Source organism: Simochromis diagramma, unplaced genomic scaffold, assembly GCF_900408965.1.
Source record: "Simochromis diagramma unplaced genomic scaffold, fSimDia1.1 OVJJ01000781.1, whole genome shotgun sequence".
NCBI lineage: Eukaryota > Metazoa > Chordata > Actinopteri > Cichliformes > Cichlidae > Simochromis > Simochromis diagramma.
Window position 1 is genome coordinate 249,218 of NW_024386832.1, and position 21,366 is coordinate 270,583.

Below are 21,366 nucleotides of genomic sequence, written 5' to 3' on the forward strand. Positions count from 1 at the left end.
GGAAAGGTAGTACAACATACGATCAAAAGGGAAAGCAGTAATGGTGAACGAGGCAATGTCATCACACGGGTTTCTCGATCAGCGACGCACTAGACTGCACTATTACAATAGCATCTCTTCACAGTAGAAGTACCTGGGTGTTAAAATGGCCTGCCTGCAGTTCAAACCTTTGACCAAGAAAAAACACATCGAGTGCATCATGAAATGACAGATATGACAAAAAGGACCCAGGACTGTGGAGCAGCTATCCTTTGGCAAACAAAAATGTGGGTTTTTTGACCCAGTATTTGAATTTCTCTGGTCTTGTTATATATTTCTTTGAAGAGGTATAAGATCATTTAGGTTTTTGTTGCTGACTTTATTTTTTTTTTTTCAATAATTATTATTTTCAATAATTAAATAAGAATAGTTGTGCACTCTTTAGTGTATTAGAGTCTTGACTTTAGTTCAGTAGATGAGGTTAGAGGTGAGGAGGAGGGTGACATTTTAACAAGACACCAATCATGCTGTCTCTTTCCTTCTCTTCTTTGATGACAAGAACCCTCTCAGGTGATAAAACAAAGGTATGATCCTTCATATCTTGAGTTTGACTTGCAGATTAAGGTGCAGAATTTAAAATATATCTCTACAGATAATTGACTACACCTTTAAAACCTTTGTGTTACATCTTGTGTATCATTTGGAGAAAGACCTGTTAAGACCAGTTTGGAGAAAAACCTGACTACTTCAATCTCTCTGGTTGTTTCTGAAACTAAGGAGCATGTATTTCATGGTGTTTATGCTAGATTATTCTGATAGTGTCATATACGACACCGACTCATTGTCTTTAATATCTGCTGACAGCCAAACCCTCTGTAGTGGTTTGCTTTATCTTTTTTCTTTTCTTTTTATATTATCCCAGTTTTGCTTTTTTGAGGAAAGCTGAATGAGGAATGACTCACAGTGTGCATTAGCAGTGACTTGTACAGAATAAATTAGCTGTGTCATAAAGGTGAGTCCAAGAGCAGATTAGACTAAAACCTTATAAATATTAGCATTATGCCAGATAAACAGCCCACCTTGCGGCCACTCCATGGTCCACTCTGTGGTGTTAGGACACGATTTAAGCAGGTCAGAGGTCACGTTGCTGGGGACAGTCTCTCTGGAGGTGATGATTTTCACTTTACCTTTGAAAAGATGACATATTATTATGTTATTCCCCAGCAGGGCTGAGCAAAGAGTAGCGAGGGTGTCTTGTTACCGGAGCTGTCCATCACAGTGAATATGACCCCGCCTCCAATCCCCATGCACTGTGGGTTCATGATGGAGGTGCACAGCAGCGCAGCAATGGCAGCATCTACTGCAGAGCCATTTTTCCGAAGAATGTCCCTGAAAGAGTTCATCGTTATCACTTTAGTGTTATTGTTATCATGTGTGTTAGGAGTGCACAATTAATTTAATTTTAATCTTCATCAAAATTGTAATGTCCCACAATTAAATTGTCATGACAGAACAAAAAGAACATGCATACTCTCTGTCATATGGACCTGCATGAATAAACTTTCTGAATCCTTTATCATCCGCAACTGAAAATAGTTGTAGATGATTACTATACCTTTCTAATCTGACATTGTTGTCCCTGGCTCTCTTTCTCTCTCTCTCCCTCCTGCTCTGTTCCTGTGCTACTGCGAGTGTAACTACCGCCCCTCCCCCCTCATCCCAGCGCAAAGCTCAAATGCAAAAAAAAAGTGCAAGAGGGAGAGAGGGTGAGAGAAAGAAAAAGGAGGCCATGTCATTAGTTTTTCTTCTTTTATACCCTTTCTTGCCAGCCACGCTGTGGAGTACTTGGACACGTGTGATAGAGCATTGTCCTGCATGAAAATCATGTTTTTCTTGAAGGATGCAGACTTCTTCCTGTACCACTGCTTGAAGAAGGTGTCTTCCAGAAACTGGCAGTAGGACTCGGGGGCTCGCGATAAGGAGCCGGCTTGCGTCGTTCACGTCAAAGACCCGGCTCTAAGAGCCATTTCGTTCACAACCGACACATCACTAACGCACACACAAATTCTTTTCACACATACAAATCTTTTTTACACACACACACACACACACACACACACACAAATTCTTTTTACACATACAAATCCTGATTTACAAGTACAAAATATTTATGACCACAATTTGAGCCCATATGTTCGCAGTTCTTGGAGATTTTTTAGCGTTTGCATTTGGATCAGTGCATAATCGTATGTGTAATGTGAAAAAAAATGTATCAGAAGTTTCAAATGTTACTCACTTTCCAATCTCCGAACAATTCTCGGAGTCTGCGGCCACTGCAGCTTTTGAGAAACGGCAATTAGGGTCCTCGTCGTCCGACTGGGCAACCTGACCTTTACTTTTACATACCGCTAACCAAATACCACCAACTGTTGCACAACCCCCCAAAAAAACCAAACAAATCCAGAAGATGGCGTGACCGTCTGGGCCGCATATTTTGGGACAACAAGAGCAGCAAGGTAGTGTCACCGTAACCCCCTCGCACTCAGTGTTCTTGCTGGTGCAGAGAGTACGACGCTCCTCGTCTGACTCAGACATCGCTGTTTTCTTCTCTGCGTAACCGTCAGTAGTTCACTTCCTCTGAAAGTTTACCGCTTGTTGATTCCCCAGACAGCACAGCTACGTGTTGCGCACATATTTCCGCTGTGTGGGTACTGATAGGCGCAGCGTGGCGCAGACGTGTTCATTGGTAAGCAGAGGTATCTGCTACGTCGTTTGACGCTGCTTCTCTCTCTCTGGCCACTCCACACAGAGAGGGGTCCGGTAGCCAGTAGCGGCTTTTGATACGGGCGACACGGGCGGTTGCCCGGGGCGGCATCGTGGTGGGGGGCGGCATCACGGGCATCGGCAAAAAAAATAAAAAAAGAATGCTCGTACTCATGCTGCCCCGACATCAGCCAGCGCATATTGGGAATGGCACAGGCACCGATCGGTTTTCTATCGCCCATTTGCTGGGAGTAAGGGCGCCCTTCGTTTGCCAGGTGCGCCTGCTGCTTGCGGCGCAGAGAGGAGAGGGCGGGGCGGCGGGGAAGTGTCTGGCTGGCTGGAGCAGCATCTAATAACCAACCAAAATAAAACTAAATAAAAACAAACCAACATACACGAAAACACCAGACATTATGATACAGATTTGTAATTTGCACCGATGTTTTTCCGAAATTCTATACACGAAAAGTGAGCGCGAGAGCCCTCGGTGCGCCTGCTCGCTGCTGAAGTCAAAGTAAACTTTGTCATCTCCGCTACATACAGTCCAGTATATAGAGAGACGAGACGACGAGGCTCCTGTTACAGCAGTACAAGTAAACAAACAATATATATAAGAAGAGTAAGAAAATAAATATACACTTTAGAACTCGGGGTAAAGGGATCAATAACAATTTAAAATTTACAGTTTGATGATTTAAAGTCTCACACACACCCATCGAAAGGGCAGGGGCCGGCTGCTTCCAAATAGAGCACATTTCATTCATAATGTTGTAAATCCAAGCCCATTATGTGTTCATGATTTGAATCCTGGGTTGTGTGAAATCTCAGAAATGAACCCTAGACAAAGTGAATCTGTGAACTAAGGTGTAGGTCTGTTAGGTTATGTTGTGGTGATCCTTGGGTTGGGGGATTTGTGTTCATACTGGAGTGCAAAATTAAAACCAATGGAAGATGGACAAGAAAAGTTCAAAGCCATCAGGTGCTCAGTTTAGAAAAAAGAGAAAAGAAGAGGAGGAGAAACGAGCAAAAGATACAGGTAAGCAGATGTGTCATTGAATAATGGCAGGTCATCCTGAAACAATCAGAATCAGAATACTTTATTAATCCCTAAGGAAATTATGTGGGTTACAGTTGCTCCAAGAAGAAATGGTAAAAAATGAGGGGGAGTGTTCGCCCAGGGCGCCAAACAGGCTAGGACCGCCACTGCGGTAGCGCTGATGTTTTTTGCTCATCTCTGCAAAACACTGGGTGGACCTCAACCTTTTCCTCCTCGTGTGTGATCCCACCACGAATGAAACATATGAGAACTGTCTTTAGCTTAAATGTATTTTGTTAGCTTCAAATTTGGACAAATTTGTCAACACAACCATCATGAAGAACCTTTGAAAGCATTTGTTGAAACTGAGATGTTTGAGTACATTCAAAGTGTTTGTATTTTAAAATGTTTGTTTTCTTTAAGAACATATCATATCTATATGTGTTCTTTAAATAAATCAAAATATATGCATATTGTTCACAAATGTATGATTATTATGTATCTGATAATAGGACAACTGGTTTGCTCAAATTCTACTTAAAGTGTGGATAGCATCAGGGACATGTGATAATCTAAAAATGAAAAAACATTTGTGCTAAATAACTATTTATCTGCATCATATTTCAACAGATCTCGAATAAGCAGGACTTTACAACTTTTCTTACAAGTTTGTTCAAGTAGTTTTCACACAAAATTATTCTTGACAAGCGATACATACAAGGATACAAGTAATCTTTTTTTTCACTGTCACATAAAAATATTCCTCTCTCGCCCTGTGGGTGGTCGTCCTGTACCAGAGGCCTGGGAGCTTGAGGGTCCTGCGCAGCATTTTCGTTGTTCCTAGAACTGCACCTTCTGCACAGAGATCTCAGATGTTATCCCTGTGATCACACAACCTACACCTGGGGTCTTGCCTGGTGTGGTAGACCCCAGCCACTATTGATCTTCTGCTTCGGCTTGTTCCTGTGCTCCAATGATTCATTCCTCTGTGTTGTCTTTCAGACCAGCTTTGTACAGCCATTGGTAAATTTTCTGAATGTTAGCCACATCTCCTATTTGCATGTGTTACATGCCGTGCAGGGCCTGTCCTTCCATAATGGTTCCTCTTCTTTCTCAGGTTTCTACTAGCTGATGTATTCACTAAGGTCCAAGGAATTGATTGTGGACTTCAGGAAGACCAGGAAACACTCGACCCCTGTTTCAATCCAGGGGGTCAATGTTGACATTGTGGGTGACTATAAATACCTAGGAGTATACATTGACAATAAACTGGACTGGGCTAAAAACACCACAGCACTTTACAGGAAGGGCCAGAGTCGCCTCTATATTTTGAGGCAACTGAGGTCCTTCAACATCTGCCAGACAATGCTCAGGATTTTCTATGAGTCTGTTGTGGCCAGTGCTATGCTGTTGCATGCTGAGGGAGTAGATTGAGGGTTCCTGACACTAACAGACTCAATAAACTGATCCACAAGGCCAGTAATGTTGTGGGGATGGAGCTGGACTCTAATAAGGTGGTGTCGGAGAGGCGAATGTTGTCCAAGATAACGACAATGTTGGATAATACCTCCCACCCACTCCATGACATGCTGGCCAGTCACAGGAGCACTTTCAGTGAGAAACTGAGATTACGAAAAAGCACCACTGAACGAAACAGGAAATCACTCCTGCCTGTGGTTATCTCTCTGTACAACTCATCCACTTAACACACTGTATACTGCAATAGCTACATCCTTTTTGCACATGCTCTTCTTTCTTATTATTATTTATCAATAAGTGACTTATATATATATATATATATATATATATATATATATATATATATATATATATATATATATATATATATATATATATATATATATTCTCTGTTGTTTCATCTTGGACAATGTTTCTGACACTCACTAGTCCTCGGCCTACTTCCTTCTCCTTAGTGTAAGGTCTCAGGGTGCTGGATTTGGATTGAAACCCTTTGATGCATGGTAAATAAATTTCTTGTTTGGATGTCACTGGCTTCTGTCTCATTTTTTGGCCAGCTTATTCTCTGAAAAGGGTATCTGATTGCGGGCAGGGCATAGATGTTGATTACCTGGGTCTAGTTCTTCCTAATTTGCTGACTCCTCAGCTATTGCCTTACTCTGGCTGTATCCAAATTCAGGTTCTGCAGCCTTAACGGTCCTCAAGTGAGAGTCTTGTAGGCTTGTGAAATGTGACGGTCTAGCCTCCGTCGTGCTGCCCAGGTTGCCTAGCAACCATGACACTAACAGCTGGAAACGTTTCATACAGCTTTGTTTGACAGAAATGAAGGAGAACATATTTTGTACATTTGTTTCTACATGAGCTTTGTGTGATTTGATAAGTATCTGAGGCTGAGACCACAGGACTGTAAAACATGATTGTTGGGCTTCATTTCTGTACTGAACAGTCATTTAAGATTAGCTAGTAAATAACAATTAGCTAATGTTGTTCATGAGTTTAAAGTCATCTCACTGTGATAATGTAAATATAATATGGCCAATATTATAGTTATTATATTAATCATGATTAGTTATTACAGCAGGGAGTTTGAACTCCGTGTCAAATACTGAGCTTCAGTAAAGATTCAAGTTGCATTTATTTATATGTCCTATCACCTTAAATCTTCACTCAAAGACAAGTATCTTTGACAGTGTATATATAGATGTATTATATATAAGAGGCAAATATTGTTGTTTTAATATGTTGGCATTACTAAATTTGGCTCAATGCTTACATATATGTGTAAAAAGAAAATGTTCGAGCTGTGATAACTGTTTCTGATAGAATGAAGAGTAGACTGATATATTAAATATTCCTTTATTGGGTGAGAAAATCAGACCATGTCATAACTGCTTTAAGTCATACAGAATAGATATCAGAGCCTTAAACAGGCTGACGTCTGCTAAATGGGTCAAACTGGGCAGAAAGTAAACAAACACATAACATCCTTATAGAATATGATGTAACACTATAGATCAACTTACCTCAGGATATATAAAGCATATAAACAATTACAGCAATATGATGCAACAAACACAGCAGTGCTACTAATCCAAAATACTCAAAGCTTCATTGAACTGAAACAAACATGGACATTTATGACAAACACTTTAGGTTTCTGAATATCAAACTTGTTGCTGCCTTTCATAGTGTGTAACTTGAAGGCCCTGAGTACTTTCTCCCACACTGAAAACATTGGGATGATAACATTACAGGGAGTGCAGAATTATTAGGCAAGTTGTATTTTTGAGGAATAATTTTATTATTGAACAACAACCATGTTCTCAATGAACCCAAAAAACTCATTAATATCAAAGCTGAATGTTTTTGGAAGTAGTTTTTAGTTAGTTTTTAGTTTTAGCTATTTTAGGGGGATATCTGTGTGTGCAGGTGACTATTACTGTGCATAATTATTAGGCAACTTAACAAAAAACAAATATATACCCATTTCAATGATTTATTTTTACCAGTGAAACCAATATAACATCTCCACATTCACAAATATACATTTCTGACATTCAAAAACAAAACAAAAACAAATCAGCGACCAATATAGCCACCTTTCTTTGCAAGGACACTCAAAAGCCTGCCATCCATGGATTCTGTCAGTGTTTTGATCTGTTCACCATCAACATTGCGTGCAGCAGCAACCACAGCCTCCCAGACACTGTTCAGAGAGGTGTACTGTTTTCCCTCCTTGTAAATCTCACATTTGATGATGGACCACAGGTTCTCAATGGGGTTCAGATCAGGTGAACAAGGAGGCCATGTCATTAGTTTTTCTTCTTTCATACCCTTTCTTGCCAGCCACGCTGTGGAGTACTTGGACGCGTGTGATGGAGCATTGTCCTGCATGAAAATCATGTTTTTCTTGAAGGATGCAGACTTCTTCCTGTACCACTGCTTGAAGAAGGTGTCTTCCAGAAACTGGCAGTAGGACTGGGAGTTGAGCTTGACTCCATCCTCAACCCGAAAAGGCCCCACAAGCTCATCTTTGATGATACCAGCCCAAACCAGTACTCCACCTCCACCTTGCTGGCGTCTGAGTCGGACTGGAGCTCTCTGCCCTTTACCAATCCAGCCACGGGCCCATCCATCTGGCCCATCAAGACTCACTCTCATTTCATCAGTCCATAAAACCTTAGAAAAATCAGTCTTGAGATATTTCTTGGCCCAGTCTTGACGTTTCAGCTTGTGTGTCTTGTTCAGTGGTGGTCATCTTTCAGCCTTTCTTACCTTGGCCATGTCTCTGAGTATTGCACACCTTGTGCTTTTGGGCACTCCAGTGATGTTGCAGCTCTGGAATATGGCCAAACTGGTGGCAAGTGGCATCTTGGCAGCTGCACGCTTGACTTTTCTCAGTTCATGGGCAGTTATTTTGCGCCTTGGTTTTTCCACACGCTTCTTGCGATGCTGTTGACTATTTTGAATGAAACGCTTGATTGTTCGATGATCACGCTTCAGAAGCTTTGCAATTTTGAGACTGCTGCATCCCTCTGCAAGATATCTCACTATTTTTGACTTTTCTGAGCCTGTCAAGTCCTTCTTTTGACCCATTTTGCCAAAGGAAAGGAAGTTGCCTAATAATTATGCACACCTGATATAGGGTGTTGATGTCATTAGACCACACCCCTTCTCATTACAGAGATGCACATCACCTAATATGCTTAATTGGTAGTAGGCTTTCGAGCCTATACAGCTTGGAGTAAGACAACATGCATGAAGAGGATGATGTGGACAAAATACTCATTTGCCTAATAATTCTGCACTCCCTGTATTTGAACATTACCTAATAAGACTGTTGAAATCTCCCAATTCTTTGAATCTTTGGGCTGAAGGAAGGACAATACTCGGTGTATAAATGCTCAATCAACAATCATTTATTTCCATACAATTCAACAGTCAGAGGATTACAACGTCCGGACGGGAGAGATGCCTGCAGAGGTTCGACAGCATGTCTCAAAATGGTAGCAACTTTCACAGACTTTTATAGCTAGTAACAGCCCCCCTCTTTGTCATAAAGGCTGCATCTTCACATGTTTTTCTAATTCTTAGCGAGGCTGGCTCCTGACCTTGCCTCCCTGTCTTTCTGTGTGAAGTAGGAAGGGGGGTAAGGAATGTGGTTTTATCTCTTCTGCCCAGACACCTAGTCTCCCTCTTACAGCCTTCTTCACATGATTCAGCAATAAAACATTTCAAGAAAACAGTGTAAGACATTCACAGCTGATCAAGGATACAGAGTAATGCACACTTTATCTAATGAACTACAAAATGATTATGTTTCTTTTATTCAAGAGTATAATAAAGACTAAACTACTTCCATAGCACACCATCAGAACTAAAGGATAATATATATGGCCTACAGCTGTTAACCTAATTTACTACATTGACTACTGGTCATAAAATGGCATATGTTTAACTACTAGTCTCAACAAGACTGATTCAGGACAGACAGTTATGTTAAACTTTCCTAGCAGTCCTTCACAAACAGGGAACAGTCTGTCTATTCTCTCCATCTGTCAGCTGCTGCTGGCTCTTCCTCCTCCTCTTCCTCACACACTGCTGAGTTTGTCCTGGTGGATCATCAGGGGTGCAAAGCCTCACAGATGATGTGCAGCAGTGGGTCCCTCAGTCTGTCCTCACTCTGGACACTTGCAGTTGTCACACATGGAAATCAAATGTGTGATAAGCTGCAGGATTCAAACACAAGCGTAACTTATAAATACATGTTCATACTTTTATTCCACAATCAGAGAGAAAGAAACAGAGAGAGAGTGCAGGACAGACAGACAGGTGACAGTCTCAGGTGTACACACTGCTACAAAACAGCACAAGAGAAGGAGGATTTAGTGTTTGTGTTATTACGAGTGCTAAACAAGAAGAGTTCCCAGATGGTACAGTGGACACATGTGTGACTGCTGTGATTAAAGCATCTTTCTTTCAGCTTAACGAGTGAACCGTCAGCTCGTTCAAACACACGTTAAAGTCCGTTTGGCTCGACACCACCAAACAGAGGCAGCAATATAACATAGCTAACATTAACAGTGCAGTGGATCCTGCTTGTGCCGTGATAGTCGGGACTGCAAACCGAGCAGCATCACTGACTTTCAGCTTGTTTTGTTTGTGGATATATGACTGACTTTAATTATCCATAAAATCGTCACATTCTCTGTAAGATTAAGGTCAGCTATCGAGCGTCGTATATTTTAAAGTAAAGGCTTTAAAACAAAGTGAACGCTGAAAGTACTAACGTCGCTAATGTCACATAACTCTGCCGACATGTGGCCAATAGTAATGTTTTCATGTGTGCATCTTAACTGCAATGATACCTAATAGGAGCTTCCAGCTGTACTGAGGCAGGTTATTGCCTGGCTGCTGGATGGGACCAATTCCTTCTGGAGATTATTGGGGATCAGGCCTGTCTGCCCTTGTGTGTCATCCAACAGCAGCAGGTTTATTTGTGCAGCTAGGTGCTCATGGAGTGCAGTTAGCTTCTTTAGCCACTGGGCAGAAATCATACCAGGGCCTGGTGCTGTCTAACACTTCATGCTCGAGGCTCTTTCTTGGATGTCTGTCACTGTGATGGTCACTGGAGCTAGTTCAGGGAGGTCGCTGTAGTGTGTTCTTATCTCCACTAGCCACTGGACATTGTTGTTATGTGTTGTGTCTTTTTCCATGTGCTATTCCAGTATTGCTCTGCAGCATAACTAATCAAGGATTCAGGGTCACCTGACCAAGCTGGTTCCACAGAAGAGGGACCTGAAAACTGAAGGCTCTGCCTCCCATTCTACTTTTAAATACTTTAGGAACAACAAGTAAGCCTGCAGTGCAAGAGGGAAGTGCTCTAATGGGGTGATATGGTACTATAAGGTTATTGAAATAAGATGGGGTCTGATTGTTTAAGACCTTGTATGTGAGGAGCAGGATTTTGAATCCAATTCTGGATTTAACAGGAAGCCAATGAAGGAAGCCAATATAGGAGAAATATTGAAGGGCATTTCCTGGTCAAAAATGACTCCAAGGTTCCTCACAGTGTTACTGGAGGCCAAGGTAATGCCATCCAGAGTAAGAATCTGGTTAGATACCATATTTCTAAGATTTTCTGGGCCAAGTACAATAACCTCAGTTTTATTTGCATTTAGAAGCAGAAAGTTAGAGGTCATCCAGGTATTTATGTCTTTAAGACATTCCTGCAGTTTACTGGTACAGAATCTAGAAAATGTGGGAAAATACTGGCATCATATACAGTACTTAGCTACTTCTGAAGAAATTATGATGGGACCCTAAAAAAAATTACTATGTATAATAATGGATTTCTATACATTTTACATCAGATGAAAACGTTTGTTGTAAGATTCAGATAATTATTTGTTAAAAGCGAGACATTTTAAATGAGAATAAGAAAGAAAAGTATTTCTTTGTGCCTGTCATGGTCCTGGGTCGGTGACCCAGCGCTTTAAGTTTATTATTATCATTTTCCAATTTATTATCATGATTATTATTATTGTTTGAGTTCTACGTGTTATATTCGGTCTGCCTCTGAGTCTGCGTCTGTATCTGTCTGTCTATGGTGTCACCCCGTCTGTTTGTGAATCTGTCTGTTTAGTTCAATGTCTTGTCTGGTTCCATGTGTCTGAGTTTCCTGTTTTATTGTGAAGGTCTGTGTCGTATGTGAGTGTGCTCAGTTTACGTTTCCCCTGTCTCGTCAGCTGTGATTTCTCCCAGGTGTGTTCCCCTCCTGTCTCTCATCCCTTGATTACTGCCATCTGTGTATTTAAGCCCTGTGTTTCTCTGTGTCAGTGTCGTGTCGTACCCTCAACTTGCTGTGTGTTTGTAATGTCCTGTCCTCCAGCACCTCGGTTTAGAGTTTTGTTTTTGTAAGTTTTATTTCGTGAATCATTCCTCCAGCAATAAAGCTGCGTTTTCAGTTTATTCCCATCTCCAAGAGTCCTGCAATTTTGGGTCCACCACTTCTGCTTGCCTGCCACACAGCCAACCATGACAGTGCCCCCCTTTCCCTGTTAATGCCCTACCTGTAGTGGCTGTAGCTCAGGTGGCAGAGCAGGTCAGCCACTAATCAGAAGGTCGGTGGTTCGATCCCAGGCTGCCTCCTGGCTGCATGCCAAATATCGTTGGGCAAGATACTAACCCCACGTTTGCCTACTGGTGGTGGTCAGAGGGCCCGGTGGCGCCAGTGTCTGGCAGCCTCGCCTCTGTCAGGGCAGCTGTGGCTACAACGTAACTTGCCATTGCCAGTGTGTGAATGGGTGAATGACTGAATGTAGTGTAAAGCGCTTTGGGGTCCTTAGGGACTGAGTAAAGCGCTATACAAATGCAGGCCATTTACCTGGCCCCCCTGGCAGCACTTTGCTAGACCCGCCCCTGCACAGTTACCAGCTGTCAGCTACATAGAAAAGGATCCTGGTGTTATTTGTCTCTCAGAAACAGTTCATAACTTCCCTTCAACTCATTTATGTCACCTAAAAGGTAAACCTGTTTCTCTATCACCTGTTCAGCTCTGATGATCCAGTAAGGACATCTCCTGGTTCCATCTTCATGTTTCCCTCTCACCAGATATACAAACGGATATCATGACCAGCAGCTTTTACAGCTGTGGCTCCAGCAAACATCAGCTGATACTAGAAATTAATATTAAATACATTCTAACAACAGCTGATCAAGCTTAAACGTGCTGCTGTTGTTTAGCGCGACATCAGCTGGTTTCCTCTTTCAGGCGCAAAGTGGGCGATAAACAAACAAGAGAGAAAAGCCGATCAGCTGATCATTGATCAGTTTCATGGTTGAAGTAGAAACAGGAGAGGGAGGGGAGAGAATGAGAGAAGAAGAGGCAGCTGTGCAGCAAAGACAGAATAACTCCAGCTTTGTGTCTTTTTCATTGTAGCTGAAGTCCGGGACAAACTGTGTTCCTTTTCACCTCAAAACGAAACGCGCAACATTTTCTCTGAATACGAGACCATTCCGATTTTTATGGGACGGTTGGAAACTCTAATAATTAACCTTATAAATAAAATAAGATAAAACAAGTTCAACATCAATAACATCATAGCACCCACCCAGCAGTATATAAACTCTGTCATGCAAGTAAGCAGTACGAGTGTCAATAGAAAATTGTACTTAGTAGTCAGTATAATCTTTTAATAATATAAGTTTACATATGGTAGTGATAGGATGTGTCATCCTTAATAGTCTGGTTTAATTGGGCTTCAGTGTTTGTTAATGGGCCGTACTCCATGGGATCTGCCCGGGCACAGCCCAAAAAAGGGACATGGGCCCACCCTCCTGTAGACCCACCACACACAGGAGACACCATAGGGGTCGAGTGCACACACTGCACCCATCCCAATCGAGACTAGACTACCGGCTTGATATAGGTGGGCTCACCTCAATGCGCGGCTCGGGCTCTGGAACCAGTCTCCCGGTGAGGGGCTGCAATCTGTCTCAGTCTGGAGTTGATGAAAGGCGGCAGTCTGGGGTGGAAGTCTTAGCATCCCCTCAGGTTGCTGCCTGTATGTTGGAGTTTTTCCCAGTGGATGAGAGGGTTTGTTCCCTGCACCCTCAGGTTTGGTAATGTGTGACTGTCGTTTATGCCTATACACCGAACAACAGTTAAGGGTACCCGGCCTTCTTGGAGTCCCTGGGTTGGGTGAGACTTGGAGGGCCGTGATTGGGAGAATTAGCCTGCCAGATCTGAACCTGAGCGGTGTTCTGTTACTGGATTTCTGTGCAAAACATTGTGTCGATAACAAACACCATGTTCAAATATAAGGGAGTCTATAAGTGTATGTGGTACCAGGACACCCTTGGGAACGGGTCAGTCGTTGAATTTGTAATCATATCATCAGATCTGTGGCTGTATGTTCTGGAGAGTTGGGTGAAGAGAGATGCTGAGCTGTCAACTGATGAACACCTGGTGGTGCGTTGGATCAGGTCGTAGGAGAGGATGTTGGACAGATCTGGGGTGCCTAAACGTGAGGGTGCACTTGGAGCGCCTGGCAGAGGTCCCCATCTGTATTCTCACACATTCTCGTGCATCATGAATTCTTTCTAGAATTTTATTTTTAGCATTTATTTTTATATTGTAATATTTTAATTTTTGTTGCCTTCTGACCAGTGCTGTTTTGACTGTTTTTATTGTAATAAACTACAACTGCTCAGGGTGGAAAAGGTTTGCCCTGAGTAACTGAAGGCTCTGGATGTTATAAGGCTGTCCTGGTTGACACGTTTCTACAATGTTGCATGGAGATTAGGGGTACCTCTGGATTGGCAGACCGAGGTGGTGATTCCCATCTTCATGAAGCGGGTCGGGAGGGTGGATGAGTTTCTTCCACTGACAATATGTATGTCCAGAGGCATAGATTAAAGAGGGTTGTTTTTTAATTTTTTAGTTATAAGTTTTATTCACGACAAAATAAGTGTTTGTTGTAGAATGTGCAGCATGAAAGTAGCATGCATGTTTTGCATAGAACTGTTTTATGAAATTGCATCTGCATTTCACAAAGAATGACAAATTGGTATACGGGACAACAAATAAAATCTAATGTATAGAGAAAAGATAATAGGATATGCCCATGACAATAAGAATGATAAAGGACTTCACAAAGTCAATTTATTGCTAAAGTGTGATCTTAGAAAATTGCTATTGTGCACCACACTAAACAGAACAAATTCTGTCAAAACTTACTTTTGCAAGATCCCACAGATGTTTTGCAAGATCTTGAGAGTTTTTTTCTTTGCATTTATCATGCTTCCATCAGTATCTGTAAAGCTGTACAGAGTACTGCAGCTGGTTGTTAATGAATGCAACAAAGACCACCAGATCAAAGTACACCTAGCCACGAGTGTTTCCCCTTCCACTGACCACTATCTTCATCTCGCAAAATACATGTTCAGATTTTTTTTCTTCAATGTGCCTTGCGAGGCTCCATAACATACCTATCAATCTGTGAGCATTTCTCAGAGGCTGCAGCAACTGCAGCTTTTGAGGAAGTTGCAACAGCACATTTGTGAATTCTCACACGTAGCCCTACAGGAACACCCACAGTTACAAATACCATAGCGACCAACATCAGTGCTACTACTGCCCACAGTTCATGTAAAGGAAACATAACAGTGTCATACAATAAACTACAGAATCAGCATTGTTGTCTGTGAAGGTTCTCAGTCATTCAGGTCATCGTAGTCAAAGGAGCTTGTAAAGAAAAGCGTCTGGACTTCTTTAAGTTGCTTGAAGACGTTTCACCTCTCATCCGAGAAGCTTCTTCACTTCATCAGCATTGTTGCACAACCGTGTATTCAATCTTGTTACCCTTCTTTAAAGTCCACCACCTGTGCTGCAAGTGAAGTTGATGCATTAACACATTGAAAGTTGTGGCACTTCTCATTATTTGACGTGCACAGCTGCTCTGTGTGAGGGTCAAACATTTGTTTATTCAACACCTGTGAAGGTATCAGAAATCGGCTACTGAGAAAAAATGCATAGATAGCAAGAGAAGCAAATTAAAGCACTGCACGTGCTTTACGTGCTATGACATGCTGCACGTCATAAAACCCAGTTTCTTGATTAACATTTTTAAGAGTTAAGTTGTAATACTTTTGTGCATTATTAAAACAAATCCTAAAATTCTGTATCACTGTGCTGTTACGAGAAGGTAGCTTGAATGTAGGTATCTGGCCCTGTGTAAATCTTGAGCATGAGTGATGTTGTGGGACAGTGCACCAACTACACAGGTACAACAGCCGGAGAACCAAGAACCAGGAACAGCTACTTGGTGATCCCGACACAGACTCCAGCTTTCCATATCTGCATCTGCAATGAATATTAATAGAGATAAAATACAATCTTTTATCCTGTCTTCCTTCTCTCAGCCCAACCGGTCGCAGCAGATGGCCCCGCCCCTCCCTCAGCCTGGTTCTGTCAGAGGTTTCTTCCTGTTAAAAGGGAGTTTTTCCTTCCCACTGTCGCCAAAGTGCTTGCTCATAGGGGGTCATATGATTGTTGGGGCTTTCTCTATATCTATGAAGCACCTTGAGGTGGCTTTTGTTGTGATTTGGCGCTATATAAATAAAATTGAATTGAATTGAATACAATTTGCGCTCTCAGAGTGCTTCTTGTTTGTTTTTGTTGTAATCTGACTGTGGATATTGATGTTTTTAAAAGCATAATACAGCAAAAAAAACAAAAAAAACAAAAGCAAAAAAAGCCAGAAGGCCTTTTAAATTTCTTTAAATATTGTTCTGCTTTAGTCAAATCATAAGATTGTATATTATTAACTTGAAATTGAATTGTGATTTTTAATTTTAGGAATAGAATTTTAAGAATATTAGTTTTTACTGTCTCCAAATGGACAGGTAAAAAGCAGCTTTGAATTGACAGACCTCAAATAATAATATATTTCTTGGATTCGAGGGGGCACCCAAACTCCAACTACACTAATGACCAGGGCTGGACTGGGACAAAAAATCGGCCCGGGCATTTTGACTAGAGACCGGGCCACCAGGTATTATAGGAAAAACCATAAAGCCTTTGAATGAAAACAAACGCTGTTGTCACAGTGATGTACACTGTCTTCTTGGTATATATGTATCAGTCTAATAAACTTAAACCTACACCATCCTCCCTATTCTGGTATTCTAAACAGTACCCGAAAGTAGACTGCTTGGTCGAGTTAACCTCCTTAACTATCTACAACACTTGGTGAAAACCTTAAATTAAGACAGAGAAGACTAGAGGTGAGACATGATCATTACTGATTACTGATGACAGATTTAGATATATTTTCATAAACCATTCATTTGCCACATCAATAAACGGCATGGCAGGACAAAATATTTTTTCTAACATGGCAACCTTTAATAAGTGAAAGGAGACAGGAAGACAGGTGAGAAAGAATAAAACTTAATTGACTTTTTGATGGCATTTTACACACAGTACTGGTACAGAATCTAGAAAACGTGGGAAAATACTGGCATCATATACAGTACTTAGCTACTTCTGAAGAAATTATGATGGGACCCTAAAAAAATTACTGTGGACAGTAACGGATTTCTATAAATTTTTACATCAGATGAAAACGTTTGTTGTAAGATTCAGATAATTATTTGTTAAAAGCTAGACATTTTAAATGAGAATAAGAAAGAAAAGTATTTCTTTGTGCCCCCCTTTCCCTGTTAATGCCCTACCTGCCCCCCCTGGCAGCACTTTGCTAGACCCGCCCCTGCACAGTTACCAGCTGTCAGCTACATAGAAAAGGATCCTGGTGTTATTTGTCTCTCAGAAACAGTTCATAACTTCCCTTCAACTCATTCATGTCACCTAAAAGGTAAACCTGTTTCTCCATCACCTGTTCAGCTCTGATGATTCAGTAAGGACATCTCCTGGTTTCACCTTCATGTTTCCCTCTCACCAGATAACCAAACCGATATCATGACCAGCAGCTTTTACAGCTGTGGCTCCAGCAAACATCAGCTGATACTAGAAATTAATATTAAATAAATTCTAACAACAGCTGATCAAGCTTAAACGTGCTGCTGTTGTTTAGCGCGACATCAGCTGGTTTCCTCTTTCAGGCGCAAAGTGGGCGATAAACAAACAAGAGAGAAAAGCCGATCAGCTGATCATTGATCAGTTTCATGGTTGAAGTAGAAACAGGAGAGGGAGGGTGAGAGGATGAGAGAAGAAGAGGCAGCTGTGCAGTAAAGACAGAATAACTCCAGCTTTGTGTCTTTTTCATTGTAGCTGAAGTCCGGGACAAACTGTGTTCCTTTTCACCTCAAAACGAAACGCGCAACATTTTCTCTGAATACGAGACCATTCCGATTTTTACGGGACAGTTGGAAACTCTAATAACTGACCTTATAAATAAAATAAGATAAAACAAGTTCAACATCAATAACATCATAGCACCCACCCAGCAGTATATAAACTCTGTCATGCTAGCTAGAAAGCAGTACGAGTGTCAATAGAAAATTGTACTTAGTAGTCAGTATAATCTTTTAATAATATAAGTTTACATATGGTAGTGATAGGATGTGCGATCCTTAATAGTCTGGTTTAATTGGGCTTCAGTGTTTGTTAATGGGCCGTACTCCATGGGATCTGCCCGGGCACAGCCCAAAAAAGGGACATGGGCCCACCCTCCTGTAGACCCACCACACACAGGAGACACCATAGGGGTCGAGTGCACACACTGCACCCATCCCAATCGAGACTAGACTACCGGCTTGATATAGGTGGGCTCACCTCAATGCGCGGCTCGGGCTCTGGAACCAGTCTCCCGGTGAGGGGCTGCAATCTGTCTCAGTCTGGAGTTGATGAAAGGCGGCAGTCTGGGGTGGAAGTCTTAGCATCCCCTCAGGTTGCTGCCTGTATGTTGGAGTTTTTCCCAGTGGATGAGAGGGTTTGTTCCCTGCACCCTCAGGTTTGGTAATGTGTGACTGTCGTTTATGCCTATACACCGAACAACAGTTAAGGGTACCCGGCCTTCTTGGAGTCCCTGGGTTGGGTGAGACTTGGAGGGCCGTGATTGGGAGAATTAGCCTGCCAGATCTGAACCTGAGCGGTGTTCTGTTACTGGATTTCTGTGCAAAACATTGTGTCGATAACAAACACCATGTTCAAATATAAAGGAGTCTATAAGTGTATGTGGTACCAGGACACCCTTGGGAACGGGTCAGTCGTTGAATTTGTAATCATATCATCAGATCTGTGGCTGTATGTTCTGGAGAGTTGGGTGAAGAGAGATGCTGAGCTGTCAACTGATGAACACCTGGTGGTGCGTTGGATCAGGTCGTAGGAGAGGATGTTGGACAGATCTGGGGTGCCTAAACGTGAGGGTGCACTTGGAGCGCCTGGCAAAGGTCCCCATCTGTATTCTCACACATTCTCGTGCATCATGAATTCTTTCTAGAATTTTATTTTTAGCATTTATTTTTATATTGTAATATTTTAATTTTTGTTGCCTTCTGACCAGTGCTGTTTTGACTGTTTTTATTGTAATAAACTACAACTGCTCAGGGTGGAAAAGGTTTGCCCTGAGTAACTGAAGGCTCTGGATGTTATAAGGCTGTCCTGGTTGACACGTTTCTACAATGTTGCATGGAGATTAGGGGTACCTCTGGATTGGCAGACCGAGGTGGTGATTCCCATCTTCATGAAGCGGGTCGGGAGGGTGGATGAGTTTCTTCCACTGACAATATGTATGTCCAGAGGCATAGATTAAAGAGGGTTGTTTTTTAATTTTTTAGTTATAAGTTTTATTCACGACAAAATAAGTGTTTGTTGTAGAATGTGCAGCATGAAAGTAGCATGCATGTTTTGCATAGAACTGTTTTATGAAATTGCATCTGCATTTCACAAAGAATGACAAATTGGTATACGGGACAACAAATAAAATCTAATGTATAGAGAAAAGATAATAGGATATGCCCATGACAATAAGAATGATAAAGGACTTCACAAAGTCAATTTATTGCTAAAGTGTGATCTTAGAAAATTGCTATTGTGCACCACACTAAACAGAACAAATTCTGTCAAAACTTACTTTTGCAAGATCCCACAGATGTTTTGCAAGATCTTGAGAGTTTTTTTCTTTGCATTTATCATGCTTCCATCAGTATCTGTAAAGCTGTACAGAGTACTGCAGCTGGTTGTTAATGAATGCAACAAAGACCACCAGATCAAAGTACACCTAGCCACGAGTGTTTCCCCTTCCACTGACCACTATCTTCATCTCGCAAAATACATGTTCAGATTTTTTTTCTTCAATGTGCCTTGCGAGGCTCCATAACATACCTATCAATCTGTGAGCATTTCTCAGAGGCTGCAGCAACTGCAGCTTTTGAGGAAGTTGCAACAGCACATTTGTGAATTCTCACACGTAGCCCTACAGGAACACCCACAGTTACAAATACCATAGCGACCAACATCAGTGCTACTACTGCCCACAGTTCATGTAAAGGAAACATAACAGTGTCATACAATAAACTACAGAATCAGCATTGTTGTCTGTGAAGGTTCTCAGTCATTCAGGTCATCGTAGTCAAAGGAGCTTGTAAAGAAAAGCGTCTGGACTTCTTTAAGTTGCTTGAAGACGTTTCACCTCTCATCCGAGAAGCTTCTTCACTTCATCAGCATTGTTGCACAACCGTGTATTCAATCTTGTTACCCTTCTTTAAAGTCCACCACCTGTGCTGCAAGTGAAGTTGATGCATTAACACATTGAAAGTTGTGGCACTTCTCATTATTTGACGTGCACAGCTGCTCTGTGTGAGGGTCAAACATTTGTTTATTCAACACCTGTGAAGGTATCAGAAATCGGCTACTGAGAAAAAATGCATAGATAGCAAGAGAAGCAAATTAAAGCACTGCACGTGCTTTACGTGCTATGACATGCTGCACGTCATAAAACCCAGTTTCTTGATTAACATTTTTAAGAGTTAAGTTGTAATACTTTTGTGCATTATTAAAACAAATCCTAAAATTCTGTATCACTGTGCTGTTACGAGAAGGTAGCTTGAATGTAGGTATCTGGCCCTGTGTAAATCTTGAGCATGAGTGATGTTGTGGGACAGTGCACCAACTACACAGGTACAACAGCCGGAGAACCAAGAACCAGGAACAGCTACTTGGTGATCCCGACACAGACTCCGGCTTTCCATATCTGCATCTGCAATGAATATTAATAGAGATAAAATACAATCTTTTATCCTGTCTTCCTTCTCTCAGCCCAACCGGTCGCAGCAGATGGCCCCGCCCCTCCCTCAGCCTGGTTCTGTCAGAGGTTTCTTCCTGTTAAAAGGGAGTTTTTCCTTCCCACTGTCGCCAAAGTGCTTGCTCATAGGGGGTCATATGATTGTTGGGGCTTTCTCTATATCTATGAAGCACCTTGAGGCGGCTTTTGTTGTGATTTGGCGCTATATAAATAAAATTGAATTGAATTGAATACAATTTGCGCTCTCAGAGTGCTTCTTGTTTGTTTTTGTTGTAATCTGACTGTGGATATTGATGTTTTTAAAAGCATAATACAGCAAAAAAACCAAAAAAAACAAAAGCAAAAAAAGCCAGAAGGCCTTTTAAATTTCTTTAAATATTGTTCTGCTTTAGTCAAATCATAAGATTGTATATTATTAACTTGAAATTGAATTGTGATTTTTAATTTTAGGAATAGAATTTTAAGAATATTAGTTTTTACTGTCTCCAAATGGACAGGTAAAAAGCAGCTTTGAATTGACAGACCTCAAATAATAATATATTTCTTGGATTCGAGGGGGCACCCAAACTCCAACTACACTAATGACCAGGGCTGGACTGGGACAAAAAATCGGCCCGGGCATTTTGACTAGAGACCGGCCCACCAGGTATTATAGGAAAAACCATAAAGCCTTTGAATGAAAACAAACGCTGTTGTCACAGTGATGTACACTGTCTTCTTGGTATATATGTATCAGTCTAATAAACTTAAACCTACACCATCCTCCCTATTCTGGTATTCTAAACAGTACCCGAAAGTAGACTGCTTGGTCGAGTTAACCTCCTTAACTATCTACAACAC

At 41.5% G+C, this 21,366-nt stretch overlaps 1 protein-coding gene across 1 annotated transcript in view; it reads right to left on the minus strand.

Moving 5' to 3' along the window:
- The window catches only part of LOC120731422 (glutathione hydrolase 5 proenzyme-like), a 7,192-nt gene extending 4,298 nt beyond the window's left edge, over positions 1-2,894 (minus strand). The window contains exons 1-3 of the mRNA XM_040028418.1: positions 2,276-2,894; positions 1,241-1,368; positions 101-1,166 (exon numbers count right to left, since the gene is read on the minus strand). Of these exons, the coding sequence (XP_039884352.1) occupies positions 1,009-1,166; positions 1,241-1,368; positions 2,276-2,574 (585 nt within the window). The 5' untranslated portion in view covers positions 2,575-2,894 and the 3' untranslated portion in view covers positions 101-1,008. The remainder of the gene's footprint in view (positions 1-100; positions 1,167-1,240; positions 1,369-2,275) is intronic.
- Between the last annotated feature and the right edge of the window lie 18,472 nt (positions 2,895-21,366).